Raw genomic sequence first — 13604 nt, forward strand, 5'->3', positions numbered from 1 at the left:
TGAGTAAGGAGACTTTCATAAAAATATGAAGAAGCCATTTCACTACGGAAGCAAAGATGATATTTTTTAAAAATAGGATTTTAGTACAACTTTGAAATCATTTGATATACACTTCCTATATTGTTGAATATTTAAATTGTTTATAGCTTTTTTGTTACTATACTTTGCTGTAGTGCAAATAGATATTCCTAAACATCTCAACCATTTAATTCTATAAATTCTAAGAAGTGAATTATTAGTCAAGAATTTGAACATTTTAAGACTTGACAAATACTACCAAACACCCACCAAGAAATATATATTAATTTTTCTCCCATGAAAATAATATGGAAATGCAAATCTCATCCATTCTGAGACAACTCATTGCACTATCCATGAAAATAAATGCAAAAACAAAAGGACTTCATAAGAGATAACAAACTCACTTTCTCCCGCATTTCCCAGTGTTAATGATATTGGACAGGTTTTATTTTTGGATATTATTGTGTATTTTGTGATCTCCCTTCATCACTGCTCATTTTATTCTAAAGAGTTGTGCATCATCTTCCCTATCTTTTATTTTGGAAACATTGCAAATATTTTTGCAAACATTCTTTCCAAGTTTACCATTTGAATTTTGTTTAAGTGTTGACATTTATGTGATCAAGTGTGGCCATATTTTCTTATAATTATTTTATCTATTTAACCATGTAATAATTAGCAGCCTTTCTCCATTCTGAGAAATTATTATATAATTATACAATTCTGAAAGAATTATTTTTGGAGTATATCATAAAGTGAATCTCATTTTATTTTTCTCCAAATGGTTACCCAATTGCTAGAAAATAAGTTACCGAATAATCCTTCATTTTCCTATTGCTTTATAACTCCATTTATTACCTCTATTGTACTAATCTCTTTATGTACACTCACTACTATACCACATAGATTTCAATACTCTGGCTTTGTAAGAAGTCAGGGGCTATGTCCATTTATCTTGCTATTTATTCCTAGAAACAAGAAAGCACCTAATAACTGTTTTTGAATTATGAATAAGGAGAGAGTTACTGTTATGCAAAACTGAGAAAGTGGAAGAGGACTCCTATGGAATGGATATACTCCAAGTCTGGATCTCTAAACACCAAGCTCGGACCTCCTCAATGCCCTACAATGATCAATGATTTCACAGCTAGCAAAACTAGAAAAAAGATTTTAAACATCTCTCCAGAAACTTTGAGATAATACTGAGAAAAGAAATATTTCTCCAAAAGAAAGATCTTAATAGTCTTCATCAACAGCTAGTCAAATGTACTGCTTGAGAGACTCTAGGACAAAATGAATCTGATGTTTCCTTAATAAGTAGCAGAAAGCCAGTATTGTTTGCCAATATTCTGGAATCTATCTCTGTGTTCAGAACACCTAATTCATGAACGCAGTGCTTGAGGAATTTTTGGGGGCCTTAGTGTCATAAGGAGTCAAAGTTGAGATGGAAGTAGAAGAGCTGAAGCATATGGGGTGAATGTCACTGTATCCAGTGTGTCTCTATAAATTAAATTTCCAATTCTAATACAAACATGTTTTCTTGACATTGGTTTCATTCACATATAACCCATCAAATATTCCTTCCTAGGTGAGCCTTTCTTTTTTCCTTTCCCTAATCCTCCTTTCTCCCTTCTATCACACTAGTTATTCTATTCTACAGTGATACAGCTCGTAAGTTTCTCAAATTTAGCTCCAAAAAGTTAGGGATTGTGTCTGTACTTCCCAAATTTAGTATAAGATGTTATACACTATAAGTTTTAGTTAATGTTTATTGAATTAAATTAGTTCTGTCACCTAATAATGGAGCAGCAAAGGAAATTTTGTTTTAATGAAGGTCCCAGTAAATTATATCTGAATCAAAGAATCATGGACTTGCAGGGCCACAAGCAGGCCTAAAAGTCATCTCGTCCAACACCTCTTCTAATGCATGAATTTCCTTTTACACTCTATTTGAACACTTAATGATGAGCAGCATATACCTTCTGGAATTAGCTTATTTCATTACCAGTAGGCTCAGAGTTTTATTTTTTTTTTTTTTTATTTTTTTGGAGTAAATACATTTATTGATACCCATTTTATATAGTTCAGTGAAATAATCTATAAATATAAAAGCATTTTCTTTTGGATATCCCCATGGTCCATGTAAATACTCAACAGTCAAAATCATCTGTAGGAAGCGCTGCAAGTCACACTGTTAGGTTTACAGACCTGAATATACACATTTCATTAAACAGCGGCACTTATGTACTCAAGTGGTCCAGTGGCTTTGGAATACAGGACTACTGGGCATGTCGAGTAAAAATAATGTGTCACTTTAAATCAATGGACAGGGTATCAACCATCAACAAAAAGAAATAATTATGAATTAATATCCTAGGTGAAGAAAGTACCACAGTTGACACTCGGTGTCAGAATACTGGAGACAAAGTATGTTTAATGACACATGTTGTGGTGCCATGTGCTCTCTCCAACTCCCAGTGGACAGTCCACCAGTGCCTTATTAGGGTCATTCATGGCCAACAAAACAGCAATTCTTAGAGAATCTAGATAGCTTAGAATAAAAGGTATGTAGCGGCTGGTACCAAGTTTAAAGAGATATGAGCTAAGTATTTCAATGACATAATGAGTATCTCCCCTAGGAGGAGGAAATTGTGGGGAAAACAAATTTTTAAAATTCCCATCGTTACACTGATCATGATCACTTATCTAATGGAGGAGAAGGAACCCAGATATCTGGTACCCAAAACACAGGTGCAAACTTCTTCTGTTTTAAAGTTTCTTCAACACTTCAAGAGAACTAATGCAGCAGCCACTGTTGAGCCTTGCTCTCAAACTGATGCAGCATAAAACTTTCTTGTTTCTTCAGTAACAAATACAAGGAATGTCCTTTGCTGCGGTCAGATCATATGTCTTCTGAGTTAGCAAGCAAATGCATTTAAAACGTCTTAGGTGTGTAATGTCCAAAATTGAAATCTGAGAGGCAGTGTTAGAACTTAAGCAAGGCAGGATTTTTAGAGACTACTCAAATGAAAACCTAAGTGAAGCATATAAAAATTCAGTTCTTTCTATTATTTCCAACTGGTAATTGACAGCAACATTCTCTGGCAAGGATGGGTAAGTGGTGTTATCACCAGGTCCAAAATATCCCAACTACTCAAAATAGGACCCCAAAGAGGAGAAAGACACACTGAGTTCTGTGGTCTCTAGAATTCTTTTTTGCCTTTTTTTTTTTTCTAAAAAAAAAAAAAGAAATAGTAGCTTCAGTTGCACACCACTGGTTGAAGGGGTCTTCATCCAAATGAGAAACTCTACCCCTTGTCTCTAGTGGGACAGGCACCAGGATTCCCACAAGCGGCAGCTCCCCTGTCCTGTAGCACGTGGCATCTGACCCTGGAGTGAAGAGTAAGCTGGCACAGAGCCCTGACAGCTGGAATTCAGGCTAGATGGCATTTCGCGGCGTGCCATTGTGTGTCAGCGATTTCAGGCTGGGGGCACTTGTCTGGTGACCACAGCTCCTGTGAGAGGTCACACCCACCTCAAAAACCTCATGAATAGCTTTCCGGAAACAGTGGAAGTTGTAGTCTATTAAACCTTTTCGTTCAAAACTTTCTTCCCTAAGAATGCAGACCAGTGCCAAAAATTTAGTCACTTCCTTTAAATAAAGGACAGTTGTATTATTCAGCTTGATAATTGCCATAGATTCTTTGTCATAAGCACTTCCACTTCCATCTTCCTTTAACCCATATATACAAGACACATCAATTACAACATCAATCATGTCACAGCAAAGTTCATAAGATTGCATATCCACAGGGGAACTGTCTGTTGCAATGTAGATTTTGCTGACAACATCGAAGAGAAAAGCTTTTTCAATACCTGAATTTGATATAAAGATATTTAATAGGTTTTCCAAGGTCGGCAGTTGTGGGATGAGTTTCTGCACCACCTTACTAAAGGCTTCAAATATCGAATGGTCATAGATACTAGTCAGATAAAAGCTAAGGTGGAGTTTTTCTAGCCCAGCATCTGCAAGGTCATCATTGGCCCTCTGATGAATGTCCCTCTGTGTTTCTATTTTGTGATCATCAGACAGACCATCAACTTTGTGAATAAAAACCTCAAAATTCATGTCTGGGTTAACTTTGTAGGCTTTAGAAACAGTAATGTGAAGTCTTGTTAAAGCCTCCATGTAGTCATCCTGTGCATCAATGACATATATCAGTGCTCCTGTTCCCCGGAAGATCATCTCGTAGTCAAAAGTAGGGTCAAAAAAGTCCATTTGCCCAGGAAAATCCCAGATCTGGAAATTCACAAAGGAGCTATTGGAAATGTCATCTTTATAAATCTTGTTGGTACTTTCCAAGAAGAGAGTCTCGTTGGGTGACATTTTATGAAACACCACCTTCTGGATGGAGGACTTGCCGCTGCGCCGCAGCCCCATGAGCAGGATCCTGGGCTTGGAGCTGTCAGCGCCCCCCGGGCCACAGCCGCCGCCGGCCCCCGCCCCGACCCCGCCGCCCGCCGCCGCCGCCTCCTCTTCCTCCTCCTCCACGCCGTAGCCGAAGTCCTTGGGGAACGAGTCAGCCGAGCCGTAACTGCCGGCCAGGGGCGTCTCCTCCGCCCCGTACTGCAGAGACATGGTGCCGGAGCCGCCGCCGCCCGCGCCCTGACAGGCCAGGCCAGGCCAGGCCGAGCCAGGCCGCCGCCTCCCCAGTCCGCCGCCGCCGCCGCCAGGCTCAGAGTTTTAAACTTATAAAACTTTTAAACCTCTAAAGTTCTACTTTCAGGTCAGCAAAAGCCTATTCTCCTTTAACTTCCACCCAAAGCAAGTCTACTGATATCTCTTTCATATCACAACCATTCAAATATTTCAAGATATAGTATCTTTTTATTTCAGAAAAAAATATTCCAAGTCTTCCAAATTTGGCTCACCAGTATGGTTCCAACTTCTGTCTCCATTCTTCAGAGGTAGGCTGACCACCATAGAATTATGCTATACCATCAACCTCCCACCCCCTTCTCCCTGTCCTTCGTCTTATATTTTACAGTTCACAAGTTTATTTATTTAAAGATTTTATTTGTTTATTCATGAGAGACGAGAGAGAGAGAGAGAGAGAGAGAGAGAGAGAGAGAGAAGCAGAGACACAGGCAGAGGGAGAAGCAGGCTCCACGCAGGGAGCCCAACGTGGGATTCGATCCTGGGTCTCCAGGATCATGCCCCAGGCTGAAGGCAGGTGCTAAACCCGCTGAGCCACCAGGCATCCCCAGTTCACAAGTTTATGTCACAGTCACTGTGAGATTGCTTCAGCATATTGTGAACTAAATCTCCTAAGTCATTTCAAACAATCAGCTACTAAGGCAAGACCCTTCACCTGCTACGTAGAGGGCATGTGTGAAGAGTTGGTTTATCTCTATTAAATTTCCCCTTGTTAGAATTTTCCATTGCTCCAGCTATGACAAGACTTCTATGAATCTTGATTCTATCATTCACTGTGATTTCTGCCCTTCTCTGATTTGTGTTATAACCAAACTGAAGGCCTAATCTTTATCAGCTCATATCAGAGTGAGCATCAAATAGCCTAAGCAGAGTGGCCTTTCTTGAAGTCTATTTCCTCAGTCTTCTCAATGTAATACATACTGAGCCAAAGTAAGATGGCATGATGTACTGGGCTTGTGACATGGGCGGGGGGCTGGGGTGGGTGGAGGTGGGACACCACTCTCCTGCACAGGTCAGAGTAGAAGGCCTAGTTTTCACTGCTACCACCTCCTGAGACATGGTGTTAGAAGTTGTCTTAATAAAATAAACCAATCCCAAACGAGATTTTGATCAGGTGTATGGAAGGCAAGCTTATTCTACACAGTGCCCTTAGAATCTAGGCTCTTTCCTTCACACAACTTTTTTCTCACTCCTTCATGCAGCACTTGGCTCACACAGGAAATACTAGGAATTCACTGGTTTGAGCTTGAATGCACTAGTGTTGAGGGCCAGGACTTTCCACTTACCTCTCACAACACTTCAGGCACGCATCGGGGCTAGGCCTGTTAGGGACGCGGTGTACCTGCAGGCAGGATGTGGGAGGGACAGTCCATAAGCTCAACTCTGGGAAGTGTGTATGCTTTGCAGGCAGATGTCTGGAAGAAACTTTTTGATGGGTGCTAGGACCGAGCTACACTCTCATTGAACAAGGACGATTGCGATGTCTGTATTGGACTCAGATTCACCTGAGCAGAGTCCTGTCACTTCCACATGCTTTTCACAACCTCTTCCGACGTCTAACATAAGGATGCTGGGACCTTTGTCTACTGGCTGGCAGGATGCGGGCCAGTCCTGCCCTGACCTCAGCTCGCACAAGGAAGCATGCCTACAAGCCAGGTTTCAACTAGCTGCGTTCTTAGGGCACTGAGAACGTAGCAGTACTCTAAGCCAAGAGGTACCCAGACTACCACTCCACTGCAGCTGGAAACACCATCCAGGTCTGCTTATTCCACTTGCGTCTCACAAGCCTCTGAGAAACGGCTCTGGTGCAGATGTTCGAAACTCATTCTGAAGGCAGTGTGCAACTGTGAGGGACTGAGAGTCAGCGCAGCTCTCCGAAAGAAGTTGCTTTTGGACAAGGCGTTCAGCTAACTTCTCTCCTATGGCCCTTAGGATGCAGCACCTGGCTCACACAGGAAATACTAGGAATTCGCTGCATTGAGCTTGGATGCACTAGTCTTCAGGGCCGGAATTTTCCACTTACCTCTCACAACACTTCAGGCACGCATCGGGGCTAGGCCTGTTAGGAGCGCGGTGTACGTGCAGGCAGGATTGTGGGAGGACAGTCCATAAGCTCAACTCTCGGAATTGTGTATGCTTTGCAGGCAGATGTCGGGAAGACACTTACTGATGGGTGCTAGAACCGAGCTACACTCTCATTGAACAAGGACGTTTGCAATGTCTGCATTGAGATCAGATACACTTGAGGAGAAAACTGTCACTTCCACATGCTCTTCCCACAACCTCTTCCGGCGGCTAACATAAGGATGCTGGTACCAATGTCTACGGGCAGTCATAATGCGGGAGGGTCCTGCCCTGAACTCAGCTCGCAGAAGGAAGCACCCCTACAAGCCAGCTTTCAACTAGCTGAGTTCATAGGGCACTGAGAATGTAGCAGTACTCTAAGCCAGGAGGTATTCAGAATACCACTGCAATGCAACTGGAGACACCCTTCAGGTCTGCTTATTCCACTTGCGTCTGACAAGCCTCTGACAAACGTCTCTGGTGCAGATGTGGGAAACTCTTTCTGCAGGCAGTTTGCAACTGTGAGGTACTGAGGGTGAGCTCAACCCTCCGAAGTAAGTTGCTTTTGGACAAGGCGTTCAGCTAGCTTCTCTCGTATGGAACTTAGGATGCGGCACCTGGCTCACCCAGGAAATACTAGGAATTCGCAGGATTGAGCTTGGAAGCACTAGTCTTGTGGGCCGGGAGTTTCCACTTACCTCTCACACCACTTCAGTCACGCATCGGGGCTATGCCTTTTAGGAGCACGGTGTACCTGCAGGCAGGATGTGGGAGGGACAGTCCATAGCTCAACTCTTGGAAGTGTGTATGCTTTGCAGGCAGATGACGGGAAGACCCTTATTGATGGGTGCTAGGACCGAGCTACACTCTCATTGAACAAGGACGATTGCAATGTCTGTATTGGACTCAGATTCACATGAGCAGAGTCCTGTCACTTCCACATGCTTTTCACACAACCTCTTCCGGCGCCTAACATAAGGATGCAGGGACCTATGTCGACGTGCAGTCAGGATGCGGGAGGGTCCTGCCGTGACGTCAGCTCGCACAAGGAAGTATGCCTACAAGCCAGCTTTCAACTAGCTGCGTTCTTAGGGCACTGAGAACATAGCAGTACTCTAAGTCAGGATGTACCCAGAATACCACTCCACTGCAGCTGGAAACACCATCCAGGTCTGCTTATTCCACTTGCGTCTCACAAGCCTCTGAGAAACGGCTCTGGTGCAGATGTTCGAAACTCATTCTGCAGGCAGTGTGCAACTGTGAGGGACTGAGAGTCAGCGTAGCTCTCCGACGTAAGTTGCTTTTGGACACGGTGTTCAGCTACCTTCTCTCATATGGCACTTAGGATGCAGCACCTGGCTCACACAGGAAATACTAGGAATTCGCTGGATTGAGCTTGGATGCACTAGTCTTGTGGGCCGGGTGTTTCCACTTACCTCTCACAACACTTCAGTCACGCAACGGTGCTAGGCCTGTTAGGAGCGCGGTGTACCTGCCGACACGATGTGAGAGGGATACTCCATAAGCTCACCTCTCGGAAGTGTGTATGATTTGCAGGCAATTGTCTGCTACACACTTTGGTGGGATCTAGGACCGAGCTACACTCTCATGGAACAAGGACGTTTGCAATGTCTGTATTGGACTCAGATTCACTTGAGCAGAGTCCTGTCACTTCCACATGCTTTTCACACAACCTCTTCTGGCGCGTAACATAAGGATGCTGGGAGCATTGTCTACGGGCAGGCAGGATGCGGGCGGGTCCTGCCCTGAGCTCAGCTCGCACAAGGAATCATGCCTACAAGCCAGCTTTCAATTAGCTGCGTAACTAGGGCACTGAGAACGTAGCAGTTCTCTAAGCCACGAAGTACCCAGAATACCACTCCACTGCAGCTGGAGACACCCTCCAGGTCTGCTTCTTTCACTTGCGTCTCACAAGCCTCTGACAAACGGCTCTGGTGCAGATGGTGGAAACTCTTTTTGCAGGCAGTGTGCAACTGTGAGGGACAGAGGGTCAGCTCAACACTCGGAAGTAATTTGCTTTTGGACAAGGCGTTCAGCTAGCTTCTCTCGTATGGCACCTAGGATGTACCATCTGGGTCACATAAGAAATACTAAAAAACCGATAGATTGAGCTTGGATGCACTAGTGTTGTGGGCCAGGACTTTCCACTTACCTCTCACAACACTTCAGGCAGGCATCGGGGCTAGGCCTGTTAGGAGCGCGGTGTACCTGCAGGCAGAATGTGGGAGGGACAGTCCATAAGCTCAACTCTCGGAAGTGTGTATGCTTTGCAGGCAGATGTCTGGAAGACACTTATTGATGGGTGCTAGGGCCTAGCTACACTCTCATTGAACAAGGACATTTGCAATGTCTGTATTGGACTCAGATTCACTTGAGGAGAGACCTGTCACTTCCACATGCTTTTCACACTACCTCTTTCGGCGCCTAACATAAGGATGCTGGGACCTACGTCTACGGGCAGGCAGAATACTGCGGCTTCTGTCCTGACCTCAGCTCGCACAAGGAAGCTTGCCTACAAGCCTGCTTTCAACTAGCTGTGTTCTTAGGGCACTGAGAACGTAGCAGCGTTCTAAGCCAGGAGGTACCCAGAACCCACTCCACTGCAGATGGAGACCCCATCCAGGTCTGTTTATTCCACTTGCGTCTCAAAGCCTCTGAGACTTGGCTATGGTGCAGATGTTGGAAACTCTTTCTGCAGGCCGTGTGCAACTGTAAGGGACTGAGGGTGAGCTCTACACTCCGAAGTAAGTTGCTTTTGGACAAGGCGTTCAGCTAGCTTCTCTCGTATGGCACTTAGGATGTAGCACCTGGCTCACTCAGGAAATACTAGGAAACCGCTAGATTGAGCTTGGATGCACTAGTCTTGTGGGCCGGGACTTTCCACTTACCTCTCACAACACTTCAGGCACGCATCGGGGCTTGGCCTTTTAGGACCGCGGTGTACCTGCAGGCAGGATGTGGGAGGGACTGTCCATAAGCTCAACTCTCAGAAGTGTGTATGCGTTGCAGGCAGATGTCTGGAAGACACTTATTGATGGGTGGTAGTACCGAGCTACACTCTCATTGAACAAGGACGTTTGCAATGTCTGTATTGGACTCAGATTCACTTGAGCAGTCCTGTCACTTCCACATGCTTTTCACACAACGTCTTCCGGCGCCTAACATAAGGATGCTGGGAACTAAGTCGACGTGCAGTCAGGATGCAGTTTTGTCTTACCCTGACCTCAGTTCGCACACGGAAGCATGCCTACAAACAAGCTTTCAAGTAGCTGCGTTCTGTGGGAACTGAGAAAGTAGCAGTATTGTAAGCCATGGGGTTCCCAGAGTAGCACTCTTCTGCAGCTGGAGACACCCTCCAGATCTGCTTATTCCACTTGCGTCTCACAAGCCTCTGAGAAACAGCTGTGGTGCAGATGTTCGAAACTCATTCTGCAGGCAGTGTTCAACTGTGAGGGACTCAGGGTCAGCTCAACTCTCCGATGTAAGCTCCTTGTGGATAAGGCGTTCAGCTAGCTTCTCTCGTATGGCACTTAGGATGTAGCACCTGGCTAACAAAGGAATTACTAGGAAACCGCTAGATTGAGCTTGGATGCACTAGTCTTGTGGGCCGGGACTTTCCACTTACCTCTCACAACACTTCAGGCACGCATCGGGCCTAGGCCTGTTAGGAGCACGGTGTACGTGCAGGCGGGATGTGGGAGGGACAGTCCATAAGCCCAATCTCGGAAGTGTCTATGCTTTGCAGGCAGATGTCTGCTAGACACTTTGATGGGAGCTAGGACCGAGCTACACTCTCATTGAACAAGGACGTTTACAATGTCTGCATTGAGATCAGATATACTTGAGGAGAATCCTGTCACTTCCACTTGCCCTTCACACAGCCTCTTCCGGAACCTAACATAAGGATGCTGGGACCTACGTCTACGGGCTGTCAGAATGCGGGAGGGTCGTGCCCTGAACTCAGCTCGCACAAGGAAGCACGCCTACAAGCCAGCATTCAACTCGCTGCGTTCCTCGGGCACTGAGAACGTAACAGTGTTCTAAGCCAGGAGGTACCTAGTATACCACTCCACTGCAGCTGGAGACACCCTCCAGGTCTGCTTATTCCACGTCCGTCTCACAAGCCTCTGACAAAGGGCTGTGGTGCAGATGTTGGAAACTGATGTGCAGGCAGTTTGCAACTCTGAGGGACTGAGGGTGAGCTCAACTCTCCGAAGTAAGATGCTTTCGGACAAGGCGTTCAGCTAGCTTCTCTCGTATGACACTTAGGATGTAGCACCTGGCTCACACAGGAAATACTATGAAATCGCTGGGTTGAGATTGGATGCACTTGTCTTGTGGGCCGGGACTTTCCACTTACCTCTCACAACACTTCAGGCACGCATTGGGGCTAGGCCTGTTAGGAGGGTGGTGTATGTGCAGGCAGGATGTGGGACGGACAGTCCATAAGCCCAACTCTCAGAAGTGTGTATGCTTTGCAGGCAGATGTCTGCTAGACACTTTGATGGGAGCTACGACCGAGCTACACTCTCATTGAACATGGATGTTTGCAATGTCTGCATTGAGATCAGATACACTTGAGGAGAATCCTGTCACTTCCACATGCTCTTCACACAACCTCGTGCGGCACCTAACATAAGGATGGTGGGACCTACGTCTACGGGCAGTCAGAATGCGGGAGGGTCCTGCTCTGAACTCAGCTCGCAGAAGGAAGCACGCCTACAAGCCAGCTTTCACCTAGCTGCGTTCCTCAGGCACTGAGAACGTAACAGTGTTCTAAGCCAGGAGGTACCCAGAATACCACTCCACTGCAGCTGGAGACACCCTCCAGGTCTCCTTATTCCACTTGCGTCTCACAAGCCTCTGACAAACGGCTGTGGTGCAGATGTTGGAAACTCTTTCTGCAGGCAGTGTGCAACTGTGAGGGACTGAGGCTGAGCTCAACACTCCGAAGTAAGTTGCTTTCAGACAAGGCGTTCAGCTAGCTTCTCTCGTATGGCACTTAGGATGTAGACCTGGCTTACACAGGAAATACTAGGAAATCGCTGGGTTGAGCTTGGATGCACTAGTCTTGTGGGCCGGGACTTTCCACTTACCTCTCACAACACTTCAGGCACGCATCGGGGCTAGGCCTCTTAGGAGCGCGGTGTAGGTGCAGGCAGGATGTGGGAGGGACTGTCCATAAGCTCAAATCTCGGAAGTGTGTATGCTTTGCAGGCAGATGTCTGCTAGACACTTTGATGGGAGCTAGGACCGAGCTACACTCTCATTGAACAAGGACGTTTGGAATGTCTGCATTGAGATCAGATACACCTGATTAGAATCCTGTCACTTCTACATGCTCTTCACACAACCTCTTCCGGCACCTAACATAACGATGCTGGGACCTACGTCTACGGGCAGTCAGAATGCGGGAGGGTCCTGTCCTGAACTCAGCTCGCACAAGGAAGCACGCCTACAAGCGAGCTTTCAACTAGCTGCGTTCCTCGGGCCCTGAGAAGGTAACAGTGTTCTAAGCCAGGAGGTACCCAGAATACCACTCCACATGCAGCTGGAGACACCCTCCAGGTCTGCTTATTCCACTTGCGTCTCACAAGCCTCTGACAAACGGCTGTGGTGCAGATGTTGGAAACTCTTTCTGCAGGCGTGTGCAACTGTGAGGGACGGAGGGTGAGCTCAACTCTCCGAATGAAGTTGCTTTCGGACAAGGCGTTCAGCTAGCTTCTCTCGTATGGCACTTAGGATGTAGCACGTGGCTCACACAGGAAATACTAGGAAATCGCTGGGTTGAGCTTGGATGCACTAGTCTTGTGGGCCGGGACTTTCCACTTACCTCTCACAACACTTCAGTCACGCATCGGTGCTAGGCCTGTTAGGAGCGCGGTGTACGTGCAGGCAGGATGTGGGAGGGACAGTCCATAAGCCCAACTCTCGGAAGTGTGTATGCTTTGCAGGCAGATGTCTGCTAGACACTTTGATGGGAGCTAGGACCGAGCTACACTCTCATTGAACAAGGCTGTTTGCAATGTCTGCATTGAGATCAGATACACCTGAGGAGAATCCTGTCACTTCCACATGCTCTTCACACAACCTCTTCCGGCACCTAACATAAGGATGCTGGGACCTACGTCTACGGGCAGTCAGAATGCGGAGGCTCCTGCCCTGAACTCAACTCGCACAAGGAAGCACGCCTACAAGCCAGCTTTCAACTAGCTGCGTTCCTCGGGCACTGAGATCCTCACAGTGTTCTAAGCCAGGAGATACCAGAATACCACTCCACTGCAGCTGGAGACACCTCCATGTCTGCTTATTCCACTTGTGTCCTACAAGCTTCAGACAAACCCCTGTGGTGGCAGATGTTGGAGACTATTTCTGCAGGCAGTGTGCAACTGTGAGGGCCCGAGGGTGAGCTCAACTTCCAGAATTCTTCGGCAAAGGCGTTTCCCAGTTCCCGTAGGCCTTGGATGAAAACCGCTCACAAGGAAATAAGGAAAACGTGGGTTTTATTTGGATGCCTAGTCTTGTGGGCCCGGGGCTTCCACTTACCTCTCCAAACTTCGGGACCATCGGGCTAGGTGTTGGGCCGGTGTACTGCAGGCAGGAGTGGGGGACATCCAAAGGGGGAAATCGGAAGTGGTTTTTCTTTTAGGAGTGTCTGCGACCTTTGATGGACTAGGCCCCGCTACATCTCATTGAAAAAAGGGGGTTTGCAAGTCTGTTGAGATCAGATACCCCTTTTAGGGGATCTGTCACTTCCACTGCTCTTCACAAACCCTTCCGG

At 46.5% G+C, this 13604-nt stretch overlaps 1 protein-coding gene across 1 annotated transcript; it reads right to left on the reverse strand.

The window, feature by feature from the left end:
• Window positions 1-3429: 3429 nt before the first annotated feature.
• On the reverse strand, window positions 3430-4675 carry LOC121483934 (ras-related GTP-binding protein C-like). The gene has a single exon (XM_041742438.1). It carries the CDS (start codon window positions 4658-4660, stop codon window positions 3461-3463), a length of 1200 nt encoding a protein of 399 aa, XP_041598372.1. The 5' UTR covers window positions 4661-4675; the 3' UTR covers window positions 3430-3460.
• Between the last annotated feature and the right edge of the window lie 8929 nt (window positions 4676-13604).

This window comes from Vulpes lagopus, unplaced genomic scaffold, assembly GCF_018345385.1.
Source record: "Vulpes lagopus strain Blue_001 unplaced genomic scaffold, ASM1834538v1 ctg569, whole genome shotgun sequence".
Lineage (NCBI taxonomy): Eukaryota > Metazoa > Chordata > Mammalia > Carnivora > Canidae > Vulpes > Vulpes lagopus.

Coding starts and splice junctions, on each gene's coding strand:
- LOC121483934 (XM_041742438.1), bottom strand. CDS start 4,660: ATGTCTCTGCAGTACGGGGCGGAGGAGACGCCCCTGGCCGGCAGTTAC.